Here is an 18610-nt window from a genome sequence, read left to right on the forward strand (position 1 = left end):
TTCAAGCCTCGTTTCATTGGTCCTTATAAGATTTTAGAAATCCTCAACCCTGTGTCATTTCGTTTGGACCTCCCAGCATTGTTTGCCATTCATAATGTGTTCCATCGGTCATTATTGCGGAGGTATGTGGTGCCTGTGGTTCCTTCTGTTGATCCTCCTGCTCCGGTGTTGGTCGAGGGAGAATTGGAGTATGTGGTAGAGAAGATCTTGGATTCTCGTATTTCGAGACGGAAGCTTCAGTATTTGGTTAAGTGGAAGGGCTATGGTCAGGAGGATAATTCCTGGGTTGTCGCCTCTGATGTCCATGCGGCCGATTTGGTTCGTGCCTTTCATTTGGCTCGTCCTGATCGTCCTGGGGGCTCTGGTGAGGGTTCGGTGACCCCTCCTCAAGGGGGGGTACTGTTGTGAATTCCGTTTAGGGGGTCCCTCCTGTGGTCATGAGTGGTACTGTGTGAGTTCTGTTCTTGGGCTCCCTCTGGTGGCCTTTAGCGTTACGGCTGGTCTGTATCTGGGTTCCAGCTGCCTGGTTTTCTGCCACTCTGGCTCCTATTTAACTCCACCTGGACCTTTACTTTTTGCCAGCTGTCGTTGTATTCAGTACTGGTTTGATCTCTCTTGGACTTCCCTTGTGACCTGTCTCCTCCTGGAGAAGCTAAGTCTTGCTTGTTCATGTTTGCTCATTGTTTCCCTGAAAATGTTTCTCACTATATGATGAGTTCAGTCCAGCTTGCTTATATGTGATTTTCTTGCTTGCTGGAAGCTCTGGGGTGCAGAGTGCGCCCCTCACATCGTGAGTCGGTGTGGGGGTTCTTGTATGGAAATGTTTTCTGTTGGGGTGTAAACCTTTAAGAACTTTTCTGTCAAGTCTTCGATGATGGGTCTGATTTTGAATAGTATGTCATGTTCTGGGGCATCTCTGGGCAGGCATTGACTGTTGTCATTAAAATGCCAAAATCTCATGAGCATTTTCATAATGGGTCGTAGGAAGAATGGCAGAAAACATTGGGGTGGCTTTGAACAGGGCGGTTGGGTCAATATGCTCGTTTTGTTTTTGTTTGTTTTTTTAACAAGCCCCATAGCGAATGTAAGTCTTAAAATTTTTTTTATTTCTAGGACATTAGATGTGTCCATAAATTTGACCTAGCATAATAGGATCGTGGATTCTGGCTGATGAATTGGGGCATATATAAATTTGTTTGTAGGATAATATGCTCTAGCAAGCTATCGGTCAGAAGCGAATTTAAAAAAAATTAACTGGTCCAAAATTTTCCACCTCCACATTTATACCAGGAATGGCATTAAAATTAGGGATGAATGGAGTAGCCGAATCCGAAGCCTCCCATCTGTGAAATGCTACATCAAGAGCCAAAGCCCCTTGGAAATTAATGTGCACCAACTCACGAGCACTAGGGACAGCGCTAGTACTGGGCATTGTTCCCTGAATTGGAGACATTTCTCCAGAAGCGCTATTTGTCCTGCTTGTTGTACTGGTCCTTGTGTGTGAGGATGGACCAAAATCACTGCTTATTTCTGAGCTATCACTGTCGCTGCTACTAAAGCCCTCAAAATCCACATTGCCATCTGACACTGCACTTTCTTCGCTGTCAGAACATAAAAGTGCATAAGCCTCCTCTGCACTATAATACTGACAGGCCATTTTACGCTTTTTTTTTTTTCGGAAATAGAAAACTCTGACGTGACATGACTGATGTGACCAAATTATTGGGGAGACAATTGAGAAAAGCCTAATTCTTTAGCCCCACCCTAACTTTAGAATAAACTCTAACTTTAGCCTAACAGTATCCCTAACCCTAACAATAACCCTAACTTTAACCTAACAGTAACCCTAACCCTAACTTTAGCCTAATAGTAACCCTAACTTTAGCCCCGACACTAACCCTAACTATAGCACTAACCCTAACTTTACCCTAACAGTAACCTTAACTTTAGCCCCAACACTAGCCCTAACCCTAACCTGGCTTTTCTGTTTTTTTTTTTACTTTATAACCAGATCGCTGACTGACACAGCTGCTGCCAGCAGCACTTGTAACACTTTTTCTCCTCTAATCTCTCACTGACAGGAGATCTGAGGAGAAACAGCATTTTTATGAGGCAGATTGCGTGGGAAAGTTCGTTGCTACAACAAACTTTCCTAGTGATTTGTTTCACTGGTGTAACGCTGATGTCATCAGGACCTGAACCAATCAGGTCTCGATTACGTTGGGGGTCACAGGAAGTGTTGTGCGCTAGAATCCCCATGTTATAAGGTATGTGGGGGTCCCGATGAGCACAAAAACCGCTGACTGTAGACAAACAGCGCTGCACAAAGCCATTCTAGCGTCAATGCTTATCTACCGTTGGCGGTCACAAAGCGGTTAAGTTGAGGGTTCCATCATTTATGTCCAGGCCTATTTCATGAGTTTTATTTTTTTTATTTCTGTGGAAGCATGGTTGAAAAGCAATGTCTGACTTTCATTTGTTCATTTTCATAGATTTTTGATTTATTACTTTTGTCAGATTGAAGTTATTTCTTTGAACATTGTGTGTTTTTCTGTCATTAAACGAGAGGTACCAACAATTTTGACTACGTGTGCAGGAGATATGAATATTTTGATTCCACAGCCACTTTCTGTAAATTAGCACGAAGTGGATGTTGGAGAGTGAAAATGACACATTTGTCATTTTATTACCCAGCACATAGTGCCCAGATTGTGCTCCAGGAGACCTACACCGCAAATTAAGTGGATTTTTCACGCTATAATATTGCTAAATACAGGGATCCTAAATGTTGTTTGAGCACATTGCAAGACTCAGAAGTGAGAGCGGATTTTGCTGGATTGGTTTATCGAAACTCTGATGCTTTGCAACAGCCTTTGAGCCACTAATAGTGTGGGAACCTCTGTTTTTCCATTGACAGATAATGTACCTGAGTGGGGACTTGTTTTTTGTGAAATGAGAATTGGTATTATTTTCGCCTACATAACATTGATTGGTTTCTTTTTATTCAATATTTGGAAGTCAGAATGAACAAACAGTTGAACACCATGCACTACTGGCTCATCCAACAAGGTCTTCTATTAGTCTGTGAACTGTCATTGTTTTGGTAAATAATTAAAGTTTTTTTACATAGCTTGCCATTTTTATGGCCAGTTTAAGTAGAAATATTCAAAAATATAAAACTTAAGGATATTTTGTTAAAAAAAAATTGTTTTTATTATCTTAGCAGATGACTGTACCAGGAAATCAGAGGGACAGCTGACACCTTCAATTTTTAAATCTAATGATCTTGAGATCCTACAAGATACAACTGAAGTGATTGCTGTTACTCCAGATATAGCATCATCTATTCACAGCAAAGATCTGTCATCCCAGGTCCCATCTTCTGATTCATTATCGACTACTAAGGAAAATAAAAGTCACAAAATTGGCATTAAAAAACAAACTGCTCCTAAAGCAAAGAAAACATTTTCATGTTCAGACTGTGGGAAATGTTTCACACATAAATCACTGCTTGTTACTCACCATAGAATTCACACAGTGGAGAAGCCTTTTTCCTGTTCAGAATGTGGGAAATGTTTTAAATGGAAATCATATTTGGTTAATCACCATAGAACTCACACAGGGGAGAAGCCTTTTTCCTGTTCTGAATGTGGGAAATGTTTTAACCAGAAAGGGACTCTTGTTACACACCAAATAACTCACACAGGAGAAAAGCCTTTTTCATGTTCAGAATGTGGGAAATGTTTTACCTGCAAACAGAATCTTGATGAACACCAAAGAACTCACACAGGAGAGAAGCCTTTTTCATGTTCAGAATGTGGGAAGTGTTTTACATACAAAGGGCATCTTGTAAGACACCGAAGAACTCACACGGCAGGAGATAAACCTTTTTCATGTTCAGAATGTGGGAAATGTTTTACAAACAAATGGCTTCTTGTTAGTCACCAGAGAACTCACACTGGGGAGGAACCTTTTTCCTGCTCAGAATGTGGGAAATGTTTTAACCGGAAAGGAAATCTTGTTAGTCATCAGAGAACTCACACAGGTGAGAAGCCTTTTTCCTGTTCAGAATGTGGGAAATGTTTTAAAGGGAAATCAGATTTGGTTTGTCACCAGAGAACTCACACAGGGGAGAAGCCTTTTTCCTGTTCTGAATGTGGGAAATGTTTTAACCAGAAAGGGACTCTTGTTACACACCAAATAACTCACACAGGAGAAAAGCCTTTTTCATGTTCAGAATGTGGGAAATGTTTTACCTGCAAACGGAATCTTGATGAACACCAAAGAACTCACATAGGAGAGAAGCCTTTTTCATGTTCAGAATGTGGGAAGTGTTTTACATACAAAGGGCTTCTTGTTAGACACCGAAGAACTCACACGATAGGAGATAAACCTTTTTCATGTTCAGAATGTGGGAAATGTTTTACAAACCAATGGCTTCGTGTTAGTCACCAGAGAACTCACACTGGGGAGAAACCTTTTTCCTGCTCAGAATGTGGGAAATGTTTTAACCGGAAAGGGAATCTTGTTAGTCACCAGAGAACTCACACAGGGGAGAAGCCTTTTTCCTGTTCAGATTGTGGGAAATATTTTAGCCGGAAAGCGCATCTTGTTGGACATCAGTGCAGGCACACAGAGGAGATGCCTTTTACATTTTCTTAATGTGGGAAATATTTTACTTGAAAATCAGATTTGGTTCATCACCATAGAACTCACACAGGTGAGAAGCCTTTTTCCTGTTCAGAATGTGGGAAATGTTTTTACCAGAAATGGCATCTTGTTAGTCACCATAGAACTCACACAGGGGAGAAGCCTTTTTCATGTTCAGAATGTGGGAAATGTTTTACATACAAAGGGCATCTTGTTAGTCACCAGAGAAATCACACAGGGCAGTTGCCTTTTTCCTGTTCAGATTGTGGGAAATATTTTAACCGGAAAATGCTTCTTGTCAGACATCAGTGCAGTCACACAGAGGAGAATCCTTTTACATTTTCTTAATGTGGGAAATATTTTACTTGGAAATCAACTGTTAATAAACATCGGAGATGTCACGTAGGGGAGACGCCTTTTTTTATGTTCATGTTGAAATCGTTTTAACCACAATTGCATCTTCTTAAATGGGTTGTCTCTTTTCATTCCTCATGTTTGCTGACAAAAGGATAAAACTAAACTTTATTAATTCCAAATGTAAAACTATACCCATAATTCACACCCCGAAGGTTAGTCAGTAAGTGACTAATAGAAAAAACATCTACTAATACCTAAAAAAAACTTTATTAAATATTTAGACAAAAAACAACACAAAGGCCTTGAGCCTGCAAAGGCATGGATTTGGTGCCATTGAAAAAAACTAAATGTATAGACCTAATGTATTAACCCCTATAAAGCCCTAACTTGGCACCCTAGCTTGTACGCAAAATGGCACCCCCGCTCACCGACGGCTACCCCTAGATGCACCCTATACGATCCCTAAATAGGTGTGGGGTGCACGAAAATTAACAACTCCTCTGATTTAACAAACATAATTCCATGGTGAAACAGAAAAATAGAGAGGGAGGTGGGGTTAAATCCTGATGAGGTAATCTCCCAAGAGATGTACACCTACTCCTCATCAGGAATTCTATATATATCCAATGGCAGAAAATTTAAACAAATCAGATGAAAAACCATAGATTTAGACAAAATAATAGACCGGATTTCTGAATGAATAAGGGATGGCACAATAAAGCCTAGATTCAGTCAACCTTACAGCACCCCTGATCAAACCATCCCTACCTGGCTGTGGAGGTTGGCACCCTACAGCAAATGATGCAAAATGGCGCCCCCGCTCCCATCGACTCACCCTCACTTTCCTTATCTGTTAACCCTCTCTGCTCTCTAATACGAGATAGTATAGGCGAGAGGGAGACACCAAAAAGTGCAGGGGAAACTCACAATGAGTGATAGGGACAGAAACTCAACCAAGACCCCACATTTAAATCTTAATGTATTCAGGGACGATATCCTTACTGAAGTCCACTATATATTTTTAACGCAAATACATTTTTATTAAGAATACAATTACAATTTACATGTTATATTCTTGTTTTCAGTACAAATTTTCCCGCATACCCCAACCCCATTATTCCCAACTTATCCCGCCCCCTCCCAACAAGACAGCCCTTTTCTTTTCAAATCACGACCATCAATGATACTGAATAAATATCATCCCATTTAGAACAACGAGCCTCCTACTGTATTTTGTTCTCACCAACTCAAGTCCTTATCACACCCATCCCATATGTCGAACCTATCCCATTTCAAGCCACGGAGACCACAATTTATCAAACATTTCTATTTTCCCTCTTATAAATCCTTTTTTCCAATATCAGACACTGCTTCACATATTGGAGGAATTCTCTTCTTGTAGGCGGTTCGTCCTTAATCCGATTTTGTGCTATTATATTTCGGGCCATATACAACCATCTGGCACTTGCTATCTTCAGGGTGTTATCCACTCCAATCTCATCCACATATCCCAGCAAACACACCCTCGGATCCCTTGGCACCGTGCATCTATACGCTCCTTCCATCCTACTCAAGACCACCAGCCATAAAGCAGCCAATCTCGGACACGTCCACATCATATGAAATATGCCAGCATCTGCAGACCCACACCTCGGGGACTCCGAATCTTCATGCAATCCCGCTCTATACAATACTGCCGGAGATTTGTAGACTCGTGTATTGTATAAAGCTGTGACAAAGTCCACTATATATACAGATTATATTATAGTACTGAGCCAATACCAAATTAGCACAATCACTGTAATAGTAATTTGTGGGTTAAACCATCCCCATATATCAGCAGCAGTAGGATTATTTAGACCTTAATACAACAGTGGTATACCAACAGTATTGCGCTCACCAAAAAGTACCACATGGACAGTCAAATGATTCCCTCAGATACCTTATTGCACTATCCCCAAAACATAAGATATTAGTGGGGCCTTAGCTGAAATCCAGATGGTATATGAATACCTCAACGCGTTTCCCTTCCATCATACAAGTTCATCAGGAAGCAGATGGCTGGGCCGATGCCGGAAGATGAAAAGACAGTCAGCCTTCAAGACATACTCATTGCAGGTGACACCAATGGCACCAAATCCATGCTTTTGTAGGCTCAAGGCCTTTGTGTTGTTTTTTGTCTAAATATTTAATAAAGATTGTTTTAGATACTAGTATATGTTAGTCCAGTCTAAGATAATACAAGTATATCAATATAAAAGTTACAGAAAAAACATGTACCCCACAGTTCAGTATATGGGGTGAAGTGACGTATACACACACACTCTCCAAGCCTCTCATTTCTACGGGTTTCATCGTCCTCACCAAAGGCGACTCATCATGAGACTATTTAATATTGACCTATATTCAAGCGAGACTAGACAAAAAAACCTAAAATCATGTATCATGTTATCCGAAACAATCAGAAAACTAGCCACATATTGGCAGATCCGTCAACTGATTCCTTATGTTTGACCTCATTAAAATAAAACACTCATACTTCCCTGGCGTGATGGCTCCACTTCAGCCGTGTTGAGACTCACTGTCCCGGGGCTTATGTGAGGTTGTTACATCACACGAGCCCTGCACCTGATCAGCAGCAGCTTCACTGTTCCTTCCTTCAGACGTTTAGAACAAGAACAGGAAGCCAGGGCCGCGGCTGCTCTCTGACTGCTTCATGGTGCTTGATTTGTCCGAAGGTGGGGACAGTGACATCAGTGCTGATTGGGAAAAAGTGCTCACGTGATGTAAAAACCTCAAAAGAGCCCCAAGAACACAAGCGCCAACACCAGTGAGAAATGAATTACAGGAAAATCGTATTTTGTTGACCTTCAAAAATAACACCTATAGGGAGAACCTATATAATTGCCAAATTGTACAAAAACATGATGCGTGCATTCAAGGTGTGAATGTTATATGTTAGTTTTATAGGATAAACCAAATACCAACAGAAAATAAACGACCCAAAACAAACATTTATCAGTAAAAATAACTCTTTATTAGGTAAAGTATAACAGAATTGCACCATTTTCCGATACCCGTCGCATCTCCATTTTTCATGATCTTGGGTTGGGTGAAGGCTTATTTTTTGTGTGCCGAGCTGACGTTTTTAACCCCTTCACCCCCCAAGGGTGGTTTGCACGTTAAAGACCAGGCCAATTTTTACAATTCTGATCACTGTCCCTTTATGAGGTTATAACTCTGGAACGGTTCAACGGATCTTGGCGATTCTGACATTGTTTTCTCGTGACATATTGTACTTCTTGTTAGTGGTAAAATTTATTCGATATAACTTGCGTTTATTTGTGAAAAAAATGGAAATTTGGGGAAAATTTTGAAAATTTTGCAATTTTCCAACTTTGAATTTTTATGCCCTTAAATCACAGACATATGTCACGCAAAATACTTAATAAGTAACATTTCCCACATGTCTACTTTACATCAGCACAATTTTGGAACCAAAATTTTTTTTTGTTAGGGAGTTATAAGGGTTAAAAGTTGACCAGAAATTTCTCATTTTTACAACACCATTTTTTTTTAGGGACCACATCTCATTTGAAGTCATTTTGAGGGGTCTATATGATAGAAAATACCCAAGTGTGACACCATTCTAAAAACTGCACCCCTCAAGGTGCTCAAAACCACATTCAAGAAGTTTATTAACCCTTCAGGTGTTTCACAGGAATTTTTGGAATGTTTAAATAAAAATGAACATTTAACTTTTTTTCACACAAAATTTATTTCAGCTCCAATTTTTTTTATTTTACCAAGGGTAACAGGAGAAAATGGACCCCAAAAGTTGTTGTACAATTTGTCCTGAGTACACTGATACCCCATATGTGGGGGTAAACCACTGTTTGGGCGCATGGCAGAGCTCGGAAGGAAAGGAGCGCCATTTGACTTTTCAATGCAAAATTGACTGGAATTGAGATGGGACGCCATGTTGCGTTTGGAGAGCCCCTGATGTGCCTAAACATTGAAACCCCCTACAAGTGACACCATTTTGGAAAGTAGACCCCCTAAGGAACTTATCTAGATGTGTGGTGAGCACTTTGACCCACCAAGTGCTTCACAGAAGTTTATAATGCAGAGCCGTAAAAATAAAAAAAATCATATTTTTTCACAAAAATGATTTTTTTCGCCCCAAATTTTTTATTTTCCCAAGGGTAAGAGAAGAAATTGCACCCCAAAAAGTGTTGTGCAATTTGTCCTGAGTACGCTGATACTCCATATGTGGGGGGGAACCACTGTTTTGGCGCATGACAGAGCTCGGAAGGGAAGGAGCGCCATTTGGAATGCAGACTTAAATGGATTGGTCTGCAGGCGTCACGTTGCATTTGCAGAGCCCCTGATGTACCCAAACAGTACAAACCCCCCACAAGTGACCCCATATCGGAAACTAGACCCCCCAAGGAACTTATCTAGATGTGTTGTGAGAACTTTGAACCCCCAAGTGTTTCACTACAGTTTACAACGCAGAGCCGTGAAAATAAAAAATCTTTTTTTTCCCACAAAACTTATTTTTTGGCCCCCAGTTTTGTATTTTCCCAAGGGTAGCAGGAGAAATTGGACCCCAAAAGATGATGTCCAATTTGTCCTGAGTACGCTGATACCCCATATGTTTGGGTAAACCCCTGTTTGGGCACACGGGAGAGCTTTGAAGGGAAGGAGCACTGTTTTCCTTTTTCAACGCAGAATTGGCTGGAATTCAGATCGGATGCCATGTCCCGTTTGGAGAGCCCCTGATGTGCCTAAACAGTGGAAACCCCCCCAATTATAACTGAAACCCTAATCCAAACACACCCCTTACCCTAATCCCAACAGTAACCCTAACCACTCCTCTAACCCAGACACACCCAACCCTATTCCCAACCGTAAATGTAATCCAAACCCTAACCCTATCTTTAGCCCCAACCCTAACTGTAGCCCCAACCCTAGCCCTAGCAATAACCCTAGCCCTATCACTAGCCCTAACACTAGCCGTAACACTAGCCCTAACCCTAAACCTAGCCCCAACCCTAGCCCTAACCCTAGCCCCAACCCTAGCCCTAACCCTAGCCCCATCCCTAGCCCCAACCCTAGCCCTTGCCCTAACCCTAGCCTTAACTCTAGTCCTAACTCTAGCCCTAACCCTAATGGGAAAATGGAAATAAATACATTTTTAAATTTTTTTATTTTTCTCTAACTAAGGGGGCGATGAAGGGGGGTTTGATTTACTTTTATAGCGGGTTTTTTAGCGGATTTTTATGATTGGCAGCCGTCACACACTGAAAGACGCTTTTCATTGCAAAAAATATTTTTTGCGTTACCACATTTTGAGAGCTGTAATTTTTCCATATTTGAGTCCACAGAGTCATGTGAGATCTTGTTTTTTGCGGGACGAGTTGACGTTTTTATTGGTAACATTTTCGGACACGTGACATTTTTTGATCGCTTTTTATTCCGATTTTTGTGAGGCAGAGTGATCAAAAACCAGCTATTCATGAATTTCTTTTGGGGGAGGCGTTTATACCGTTCCGCGTTTGGTAAAATTGATAAAGCAGTTTTATTCATCGGGTCAGTACGATTACAGCGATATCTCATTTATATCATTTTTTTATGTTTTGGCGCTTTTATACGATAAAAACTATTTTATAGAAAAAATAATTATTTTGGTATCGCTTTATTCTCAGGACTATAACTTTTTTATTTTTTTGCTGATGATGCTGTATGGCGGCTCGTTTTTTGCGGGACAAGATGTCGTTTTCAGCGGTACCATGGTTATTTATATCAGTCTTTTTGATTGCATGTTATTCCACTTTTTGTTTGGCGGTATGATAATAAAGCGTTGGTTTTTGCCTCGTTTTTTTTTTCTTACGGTGTTTACTGAAGGGGTTAACTAGTGGGGCAGTTTTATAGGTCAGGTCGTTACGGACGCGGCGATACTAAATATGTGTACTTTTATTGTTTTTTTTATTTTATTTAGCTAAAGAAATGTATTTATGGGAATAATATATATTTTTTTTCTTTATTTAGGATATTTTTTTTATTTTTTTTTTTACACACGTGGGGAATTTTTTTTAAAACTTTTTTACTTTGTCCCAGGGGGGGGGGGACATCACAGATCATTGATCTGACAGTGTGCACAGCACTCTGTCAGATCGACGATCTGCTGTGCAGGGCTGCAGGCTTACCAAGTGTCTGCTCTGAGCAGACACTCGGTAAGCCACCTTCCTCCCTGCAGGACCCGGATGCCGCGGCCATCTTGGATCCGGGACCTGCGGCGAGGAGGGAGGTAGGAGACCCTCGGAGCAACGCGATCACATCGCGTTGCTCCGGGGGTCTCAGGGAAGCCCGCAGGGAGCCCCCTCCCTGCGCGATGCTTCCCTATACCGCCGGTACACCGCGATCATGTTTGATCGCGGTGTGCCGGGGGTTAATGTGCCGGGGGCGGTCCGTGACCGCTCCTGGCACATAGTGCCGGATGTCAGCTGCGATATGCAGCTGACACCCGGCCGCGATCGGCCGCGCTCCCCCCGTGAGCGCGGCCGATCGCGTATGACGTACTATCCCGTCGAGGGTCAGATAGGCCCAGGTCACCTCGACGGGATAGTACGTCTAAGGTCACAGAGGGGTTAATAATGGAGAGGCGTCAATTATGACACCTATCCATTATTAATCCAATTGTATGAAAGGGTTAAAAAAACACACACATTATTAAAAAGTATTTTAATGAAATAAACACACAGGTTGTTTTAATATTTTATTGCTCTCTCAATCCACCTGAAGACCCTCGCTCTGAAAAATAATAAACCAACAATATACATACCTTCAGATGATCTGTCACGTCCCACGATGTAAATCCATCTGAAGGGGTTAAATAATTTTACAGCCAGGAGCTGCGCTAAAGCACTCGCTCGTGCCTGTAAACCCCGGGTACTGAAAGAAAAGCAGGATGATCTGTACTTGCCTTGAGTTGCGGTGACGCGCCCTCTGCTGGATGTCCTCATATGAACTTGAGCGTGGGAACTTTTCCAAGGCTCCAGTTCATGAGGACATGTCCGTAAAACTCGCTAGTGTGACGGCGGCCTTAGTGTGTGTACGGCGGACACGGGGAGGGGTCACGTTTTATGATGTCACTGTGGCTTCTGTATGTATTGGAGCAGGGGATCCTCTAGGGACCTCGATGTGGATTACGCTGGACCTTGTGGATCTCATTGAACCTGCAGGTGTTTTTTTTTTTGGTAAATGGGTGAAAGAGGGTGTCTGTTTTTATATTTTAATTACATGTTTTTAGTCTGTGTTTCTTTATTTTTACTTACAGTGTTAGTAAACGGGGTGTTTCATAGACACCTCTCTATTACTAACCCTGGGCTTGATGTCAGCTGTGATTTTTGGCAAATCACAGTTGTAATTATACTTACAGCCCTGGCAAAAATTAAGAGACCACTGCAAAATGTCCAGTTTGTCTGATTTCTCTCTTTATAGGTATATTTTTGAGTAAAATGTAAATTGTTCTTTTATTCTATAAACTTCTGACATGTCTCAGAATTTTCAAGCAATAAATTTAGTATTTTTTTCTAACAAAGAAAAATGGTCAAAATAAAAAACCCCAGTGCTTTCAGACCTCAAATAATGCAAAGAAAACAAGTTCATAATCATTTAGAAACAACAGAACTCAGGAAGAGTTCAGAAATAGTGATGAGTGAACGTGCTTGCCACTACTCGTTACTCGCCCGAGTATCGGGGTACTCAGCGAGCAGCGAGCATTTCCGGTATTATTCGGCGGTAACTGCAGTCTCCACCCAGCAGTTTTGGCGGACTTTAGAGACCCAATCATGGTGCAGGGATTGTCTGCCAGGCCATGAAACGCCGCAGCCATCTTTGTTGGGATGATGCTGTACGGCCCAGCCAATCACTGCACGACCACGAGTATAAGAGACCTGGCGCGGCCCTGCTCGCCGCATTCTGTTCCTGTCAGAATCGTGGTTTTACAGTTAGTGTAGGTCTGCAACTCTTACATCCACAACTCCTCAGAAACCAAAGGTCCTTTTTAGGGCTAATTTGTGGGTCCCGATATTGCAGTGCTAGGCAGGCAGGGCACAGCATATCCACATCAGTGCAAGGCCTGCAGGCACTGTATGTGCGTCCATTGCTCCCACTGCATCCCTCCCAAAGCTCCATAACTGCCTACTGCTGCTGCAGCTTATTTACTGTCTATATACCTATTTTTCCTCCTTTTTTTTTCCAAAAATTCCCCCCCCCCAAAAAAAAAAATGCAGTCTGTTCTGTCAGACTGAGGCCTGTTGAAAAGTTATAGTTTGTCAGGCATACGTAGCATAGTTGTGTGTGCGACCCTTGTGCCCCCCCCCTTTTTTTTTTTTTTTTGGTGTTTTAAATTCACCGAAAAAGGCCTCATATATCTGCGTGCTCCATGTTTGGTCATTGGAGGCCGGTGTACTTATTTTTTGGCAGTGTGATAGTCAAATTCTATACAGCACTATTTCGCATCAAAAAAATTCAAAAGCCACAGATTTGCCAGTGTGGTATTTCCGTTACAGCCGTCATATATCTCTGTGCTCCAAGTTTGGGCATTGGAGGCCGGTGTACTTATTTTTTGGCTGTGTGATACTCAAATTCTATACAGCACTATTTTGCATAAATTAGCTTAAAGAAAAAAAAATGAATATAGTCTGTTAGGTCAGGCTGAGGCCTGTCTGGTGTTTGGGTTTGAAAGATCATAGATTTGCAGGCATACTGATCACATATTATTTCGCTACTAATAAAGACATTTGTGCTGAGCATTTGAAATAGTGCAGTAGTCCATTTAAAATGGTTAAGGCAAGGGGCAAGGGACGGGGAAGTGGACGTGATGCTGATGGTGCATCCAGAGGACAAGGCCATGGGCAAGGTGAAAGTGGGCAACAACAAAGACCCACATCTTCTCGCTCGACCTTCCTGTCCCAGTTTCTAGGGGACCGCAGCACACCACTATTGAAGCCAGCGCAGTGTGTAACGGTTGTTGGTTGGATAGCGGTTAATGCTTCCAGTCACTTAGCCACCACCACCTTGTCTTCCACATGGTCAAGTCTGAGTAGCCGTGAGTATGGACCGCATATTACTAACTCTGATTCTCATTCCTCCCACCAGGCCGAGTGCCCTGAGACAACTGATCCCACACTTGGACACTCTGAAGAGCTGTTCAGTTTTCCATTTCAAGATTCAGAAATCTCTGCCAGTCAACTTGAAGTTGGGAAAGATGAGATCTCATGTAGAGCTGCCCAAAGCTTTGACCAGCCCCGTTCACACAAAGGCGATGGTGGGAAAGTGTCACAAGACGTGGACCATGATGAAACACAAATGCTAGAAAGTCAGGTGTGGGAGCAGGGTGCGGATGTGGAAGACAAGGTGGTGGATGACATAGTGTTTGACCCAACCTGGCAGGAGGACATGCATAGCGAGGACAGCAGCACAAATGGGCAAGGAGGAATATCCCCCCAACAAGCAGGAAGAAGCAGTGTTGTGGCCACAGACAGAAGACGTGCATCCGTTCCCCGTAACACCAACATGACTGAAGTTGCGATTCCACCTGTGAGATCTTCCCGAGTCTGGCTATTTTTAAAGACTCTGCCGATAATCCTAAACAGGCCATTTGCAGCACCTGCCATGCCCGCTTCAGCAGGGGTAGAAAAACAACCAGCCTGACCACCAGCATGATCATGCACATGCAAGCAAAGCACCTGACTTTGTGCCCGAACCCAAGGCTCCAGGACCACTGCCTGCTAGTCACACCACTGCTTCTTCCACTGTTTAACGTAGAAGCCAATCCCCAGTACACCGTGCATGTGAAGATGCCTCTAGCCCTGCACCTGTTGTGGCCCACAGTCAAGCAGCACCATCAGCAAGCCCGTCCACGTCCTTGTCCCAGCACAGCGTTCAGTTGTCTATAACCCAGTCTTTGGAACACAAGCAGAAATACCCAGCCAACGCCCCACAGGCTACAGTCCTCAATTCTAATATTTATCTTCTGCTTGCGCTAGAAATGCTGCCTTTTAGGCTTTTTGATATATATATATATATATAAACGCCGTGTGCACAGCTGTATTATCGGTGCAGAGACTAGGTTCCCAAACCATACAGTAAATAATGAAGAAGTCTCGCACTAAACTTAAATCTTTTAGATTGATAGATTTAATGGTATTGGAGTAGCACTGGAAACGTTTCAGCCCTTATCGAGCTTTCATCAGTCACGTGCTGTGCCTTTTAGTGTGTGTCAACCATATCTTTAGTTAGAATGCAGATCATGAATTGTGCAGTAGATGGCTGTTATGACCCCAATGGCAGAGGGTCTCAGAAATATTTACTAAGTCTGCAAACACAAAAACCAGCTCATAGGGCAGTGGTAACTGGGCTGACCATATATCTAATCCTAGCACCACAAATAACAGCAGCCGGGGAACGTACCTACGTTGATTCTAGACGTCTCGCGCCAGCCGGAGAACTAACTAACCCTAGAAGGGAAAAGAAAGACCTTTCTTGCCTCCAGAGAAAAGACCCCAAAAGTTGGATACAAGCCCCCAACAAATAATAACGGTGAGGTAAGAGGAAAAGACAAACGTAAGAATGAGCTAGGTATTTAGCAAAGAGAGGCCCACTAGCTAATAGTGGGTCATGAGCTTCTTTATTTTGGCCAAAATACCAACTAATACCTCACATAAAAATCATTTTTTTTGTGTGTTTTTTGCACTTTTTTCCGGGGTGCAGTTGGGCCCATTTTTCTCTTGTAAACTGTGGTGTCTGTTCACATGGGGTGCATTTGGATAGCGCTGGGCAGGCCCGCCTGATCTAATAGAAGGGTGTCACTACTAGGCCTGCCTGGATGCTGTGCATCTCCATTGTGTGAACAGCACCACATACAAGTCTTTTTTGTGCAGCAATGTGCCAAGCAGCTACCCCCTCCATTAGTTTGGTAGGCTGTGAGTGGCTGCCTCATCGGTTATGCTGCACCTGTGTTTTTTCCATCTTAACCACATGGGTCCACTGCATCCTGATAGTGCATTTGTTTGGAGGCCTAGGCAGGTAAGCATCTCTGCCATGTTTTGCTGTTTTTTCTCATTTTTGGAGGATCTCTGAATCCTCTTTTTGTGCTTTTAGCTTTCCACTAGCTAATAGCAGAATATAGTAAGATAACTTATATGGTCAGCAAAAACCCTATCAAAAATATCCACGCTGGAAATTCAAGAACCCCCGAACCGTCTAACGGCCCGGGGGGAGAACACCAGCCCCCTAGAGCTTCCAGCAAGGTCAGGAATCACATTTAGTACAAGCTGGACAAAAATGAGAGCAAGCAAATAACCCAAAAAACAAAGAAGCAGGACTTAGCTTAATTTAGCACGAACCGGGACCAGCAGATAGGAGCAAACAGAAAGGATCTGATTACAACGATGCCAGGCACTGGACTAAGGATCCAGGAAGTTTATATAGCAACACCCCTGGACTAACGGCCCAGGTGGGTGCAAACTGAGGGAAGAAACTCCCAGAGTAATATCACTAGTAACCACAAGAGGGAGCCAAAAAGTCTAATTCACAACAGATGGCTGCCTTTAGATAACGTGGTGTATATTAATGGTATGCAAAATGCATAGAAATGCTGTGTTTCAGTGTGTCAGGTCATACCTGGAGGGGAGCTGCCAGCATAGAAGTGGGGGCTGGAGGGAAGCCGCCTGGACGTGTGTGTTTGTTACCCTCTCAGACGCGGTGTCCACCGCTAGCGGTAACAGAGAGGGTAACAAACACACACGTCCAGGCGGCTTCCCTCCAGCCCCCACTTCTATGCTGGCAGCTCCCCTCCAGGTATGACCTGACACACTGAAACACAGCATTTCTCCTATGCATTTTGCATACCATTAATATACAGCACGTTATCTAAAGGCAGCCATCTACTGCACAATTCATGATCTGCATTCTAACTAAAGATATGGTTGACACACACTAAAAGGCACAGCACGTGACTGATGAAAGCTCGATAAGGGCTGAAATGTTTCCAGTGCTACTCCAATACCATTAAATCTATCAATCTAAAAGATTTAAGTTGAGTGCGAGACTTCCTCATTTTTTTAGGCTTTTGAGACGGAAGCTTTCCGCAACCTGATGGCGGCAGGCGTCCCAAGGTACTTGGTCCCCAGTCACCACTATTTCTCCCGGTGTGCTGTACCGGCATTACACCAGCATGTGTCCCACAACATTACCCGTGTCCTCAACAATGCTGTTATGGGGAAAGTCCACCTAACCACGGACACGTGGACAAGTGCTTGTGGGCAGGGACGGTACATCTCACTGACGGCACACTGGGTTAACATAGTGGAAGCCGGGACCCAGTTGGACCTTGGGATGGAACACATCCTCCCCACACCGAGGTTTGCAGGCCCTACATCAATCAGGGTTGCCCCCACAGTCTACAGCTCCTGCACCTCCTCCTCTTCATCCTCCATCTTTGAAATCAACACATCAGTCAGAAGCTAGAAGCACTGCAGCACTGCCTCAGCCAAGTGGCAACAAGCTGTGCTGAAGCTAATCTGCATAGGTGACAAACCGCACAATGCAGAAGAGTTGTGGACAGCACTGAAAGAGCAGTCAGATGTTTGGATGACACCGCTGAACCTACAGCCAGGCATGGTCGTGTGTGACAATGGCTGTAACCTGGTGGCGGCTCTGAGGCAAGGTGAGCTCACACACGTACCTTGCTTGGCCCATGTGCTTAACCTCTTGGTTCAACGTTTTCTGAAAAGCTACCCAGAGCTGCCGGATCTGCTAGTGAAAGTACGCCATCTGTCTGCCCATTTCAGAAAGTCAGCTACAGCTTCAGCCGCCCTTGCCGTGCTTCAGCAGCGTTTTCAGATTCCAGCTCACGACTGTTGTGTGATGTCCCCACGCGCTGGAACTCTACGCTGCATATGTTGGAAAGGATTTGTGAGCAGAAGAGGGCCGTTGTTGACTACCAACATCAACAAGGCCGTCGAATTTCAGGTCATATATTATTAACCTTTGTATGTTATTGGTAACATATACAAAAATGTACGCACTCACACTATTCAATCTTAATATTCCTTGAATGTTGTAGTTTGCAATGAAATTGCTTTGTATTGCAAGGATTAGACTTTTTTTTAAGCCGTATCTGAACCTTAGTGTTAAAAACATGGCAAACACAATTGCCAAATTCTCCTGTAAATAATTCTGCAAAGAGGGAACCATCAAACCATAAAACATACGAGTGGATTTTCAGGGGCCCATCCAGTATGTGGGTTTCAAGGCCTAATGGGGTGCATATGAATTGGTAACAGGGCAGGCCTTGAATTCAAAGCAACACTTTTTCAGGAGTCCCCCCTGGACATCTTATGACAGGGGTATTGTGATGCGTCGTAATTCTTGGCAGCCCATCCACTCACAGCATAGGCTACAACAGTTTAGGAGACCCACTGTTTCATAATGGCCCTTTAAGAAGATTAATGCCGCCTGATGCACCAGTAAAAATAGGCTCTGTGACTTTGAGTCCCCCGATCAGAAATGAAACAAGATGGGTCTGCTT

The 18610-nt window shown here is 43.1% G+C and overlaps 2 protein-coding genes across 2 annotated transcripts in view; both read left to right on the top strand.

Moving 5' to 3' along the window:
* LOC143766828 (uncharacterized) overlaps positions 1 to 5045 on the top strand; it is a 50034-nt gene extending 44989 nt beyond the window's left edge. The window contains exon 7 of the mRNA XM_077254808.1: positions 3224 to 5045. Within this exon, the coding sequence (XP_077110923.1) occupies positions 3224 to 4662 (1439 nt within the window). The 3' untranslated portion in view covers positions 4663 to 5045. The remainder of the gene's footprint in view (positions 1 to 3223) is intronic.
* The window catches only part of LOC143768270 (uncharacterized), a 459939-nt gene that overhangs the window by 373961 nt on the left and 67368 nt on the right, over positions 1 to 18610 (top strand). The gene's annotated exons all lie outside the window — the stretch shown is intronic.

Source organism: Ranitomeya variabilis, chromosome 4, assembly GCF_051348905.1.
Source record: "Ranitomeya variabilis isolate aRanVar5 chromosome 4, aRanVar5.hap1, whole genome shotgun sequence".
NCBI lineage: Eukaryota > Metazoa > Chordata > Amphibia > Anura > Dendrobatidae > Ranitomeya > Ranitomeya variabilis.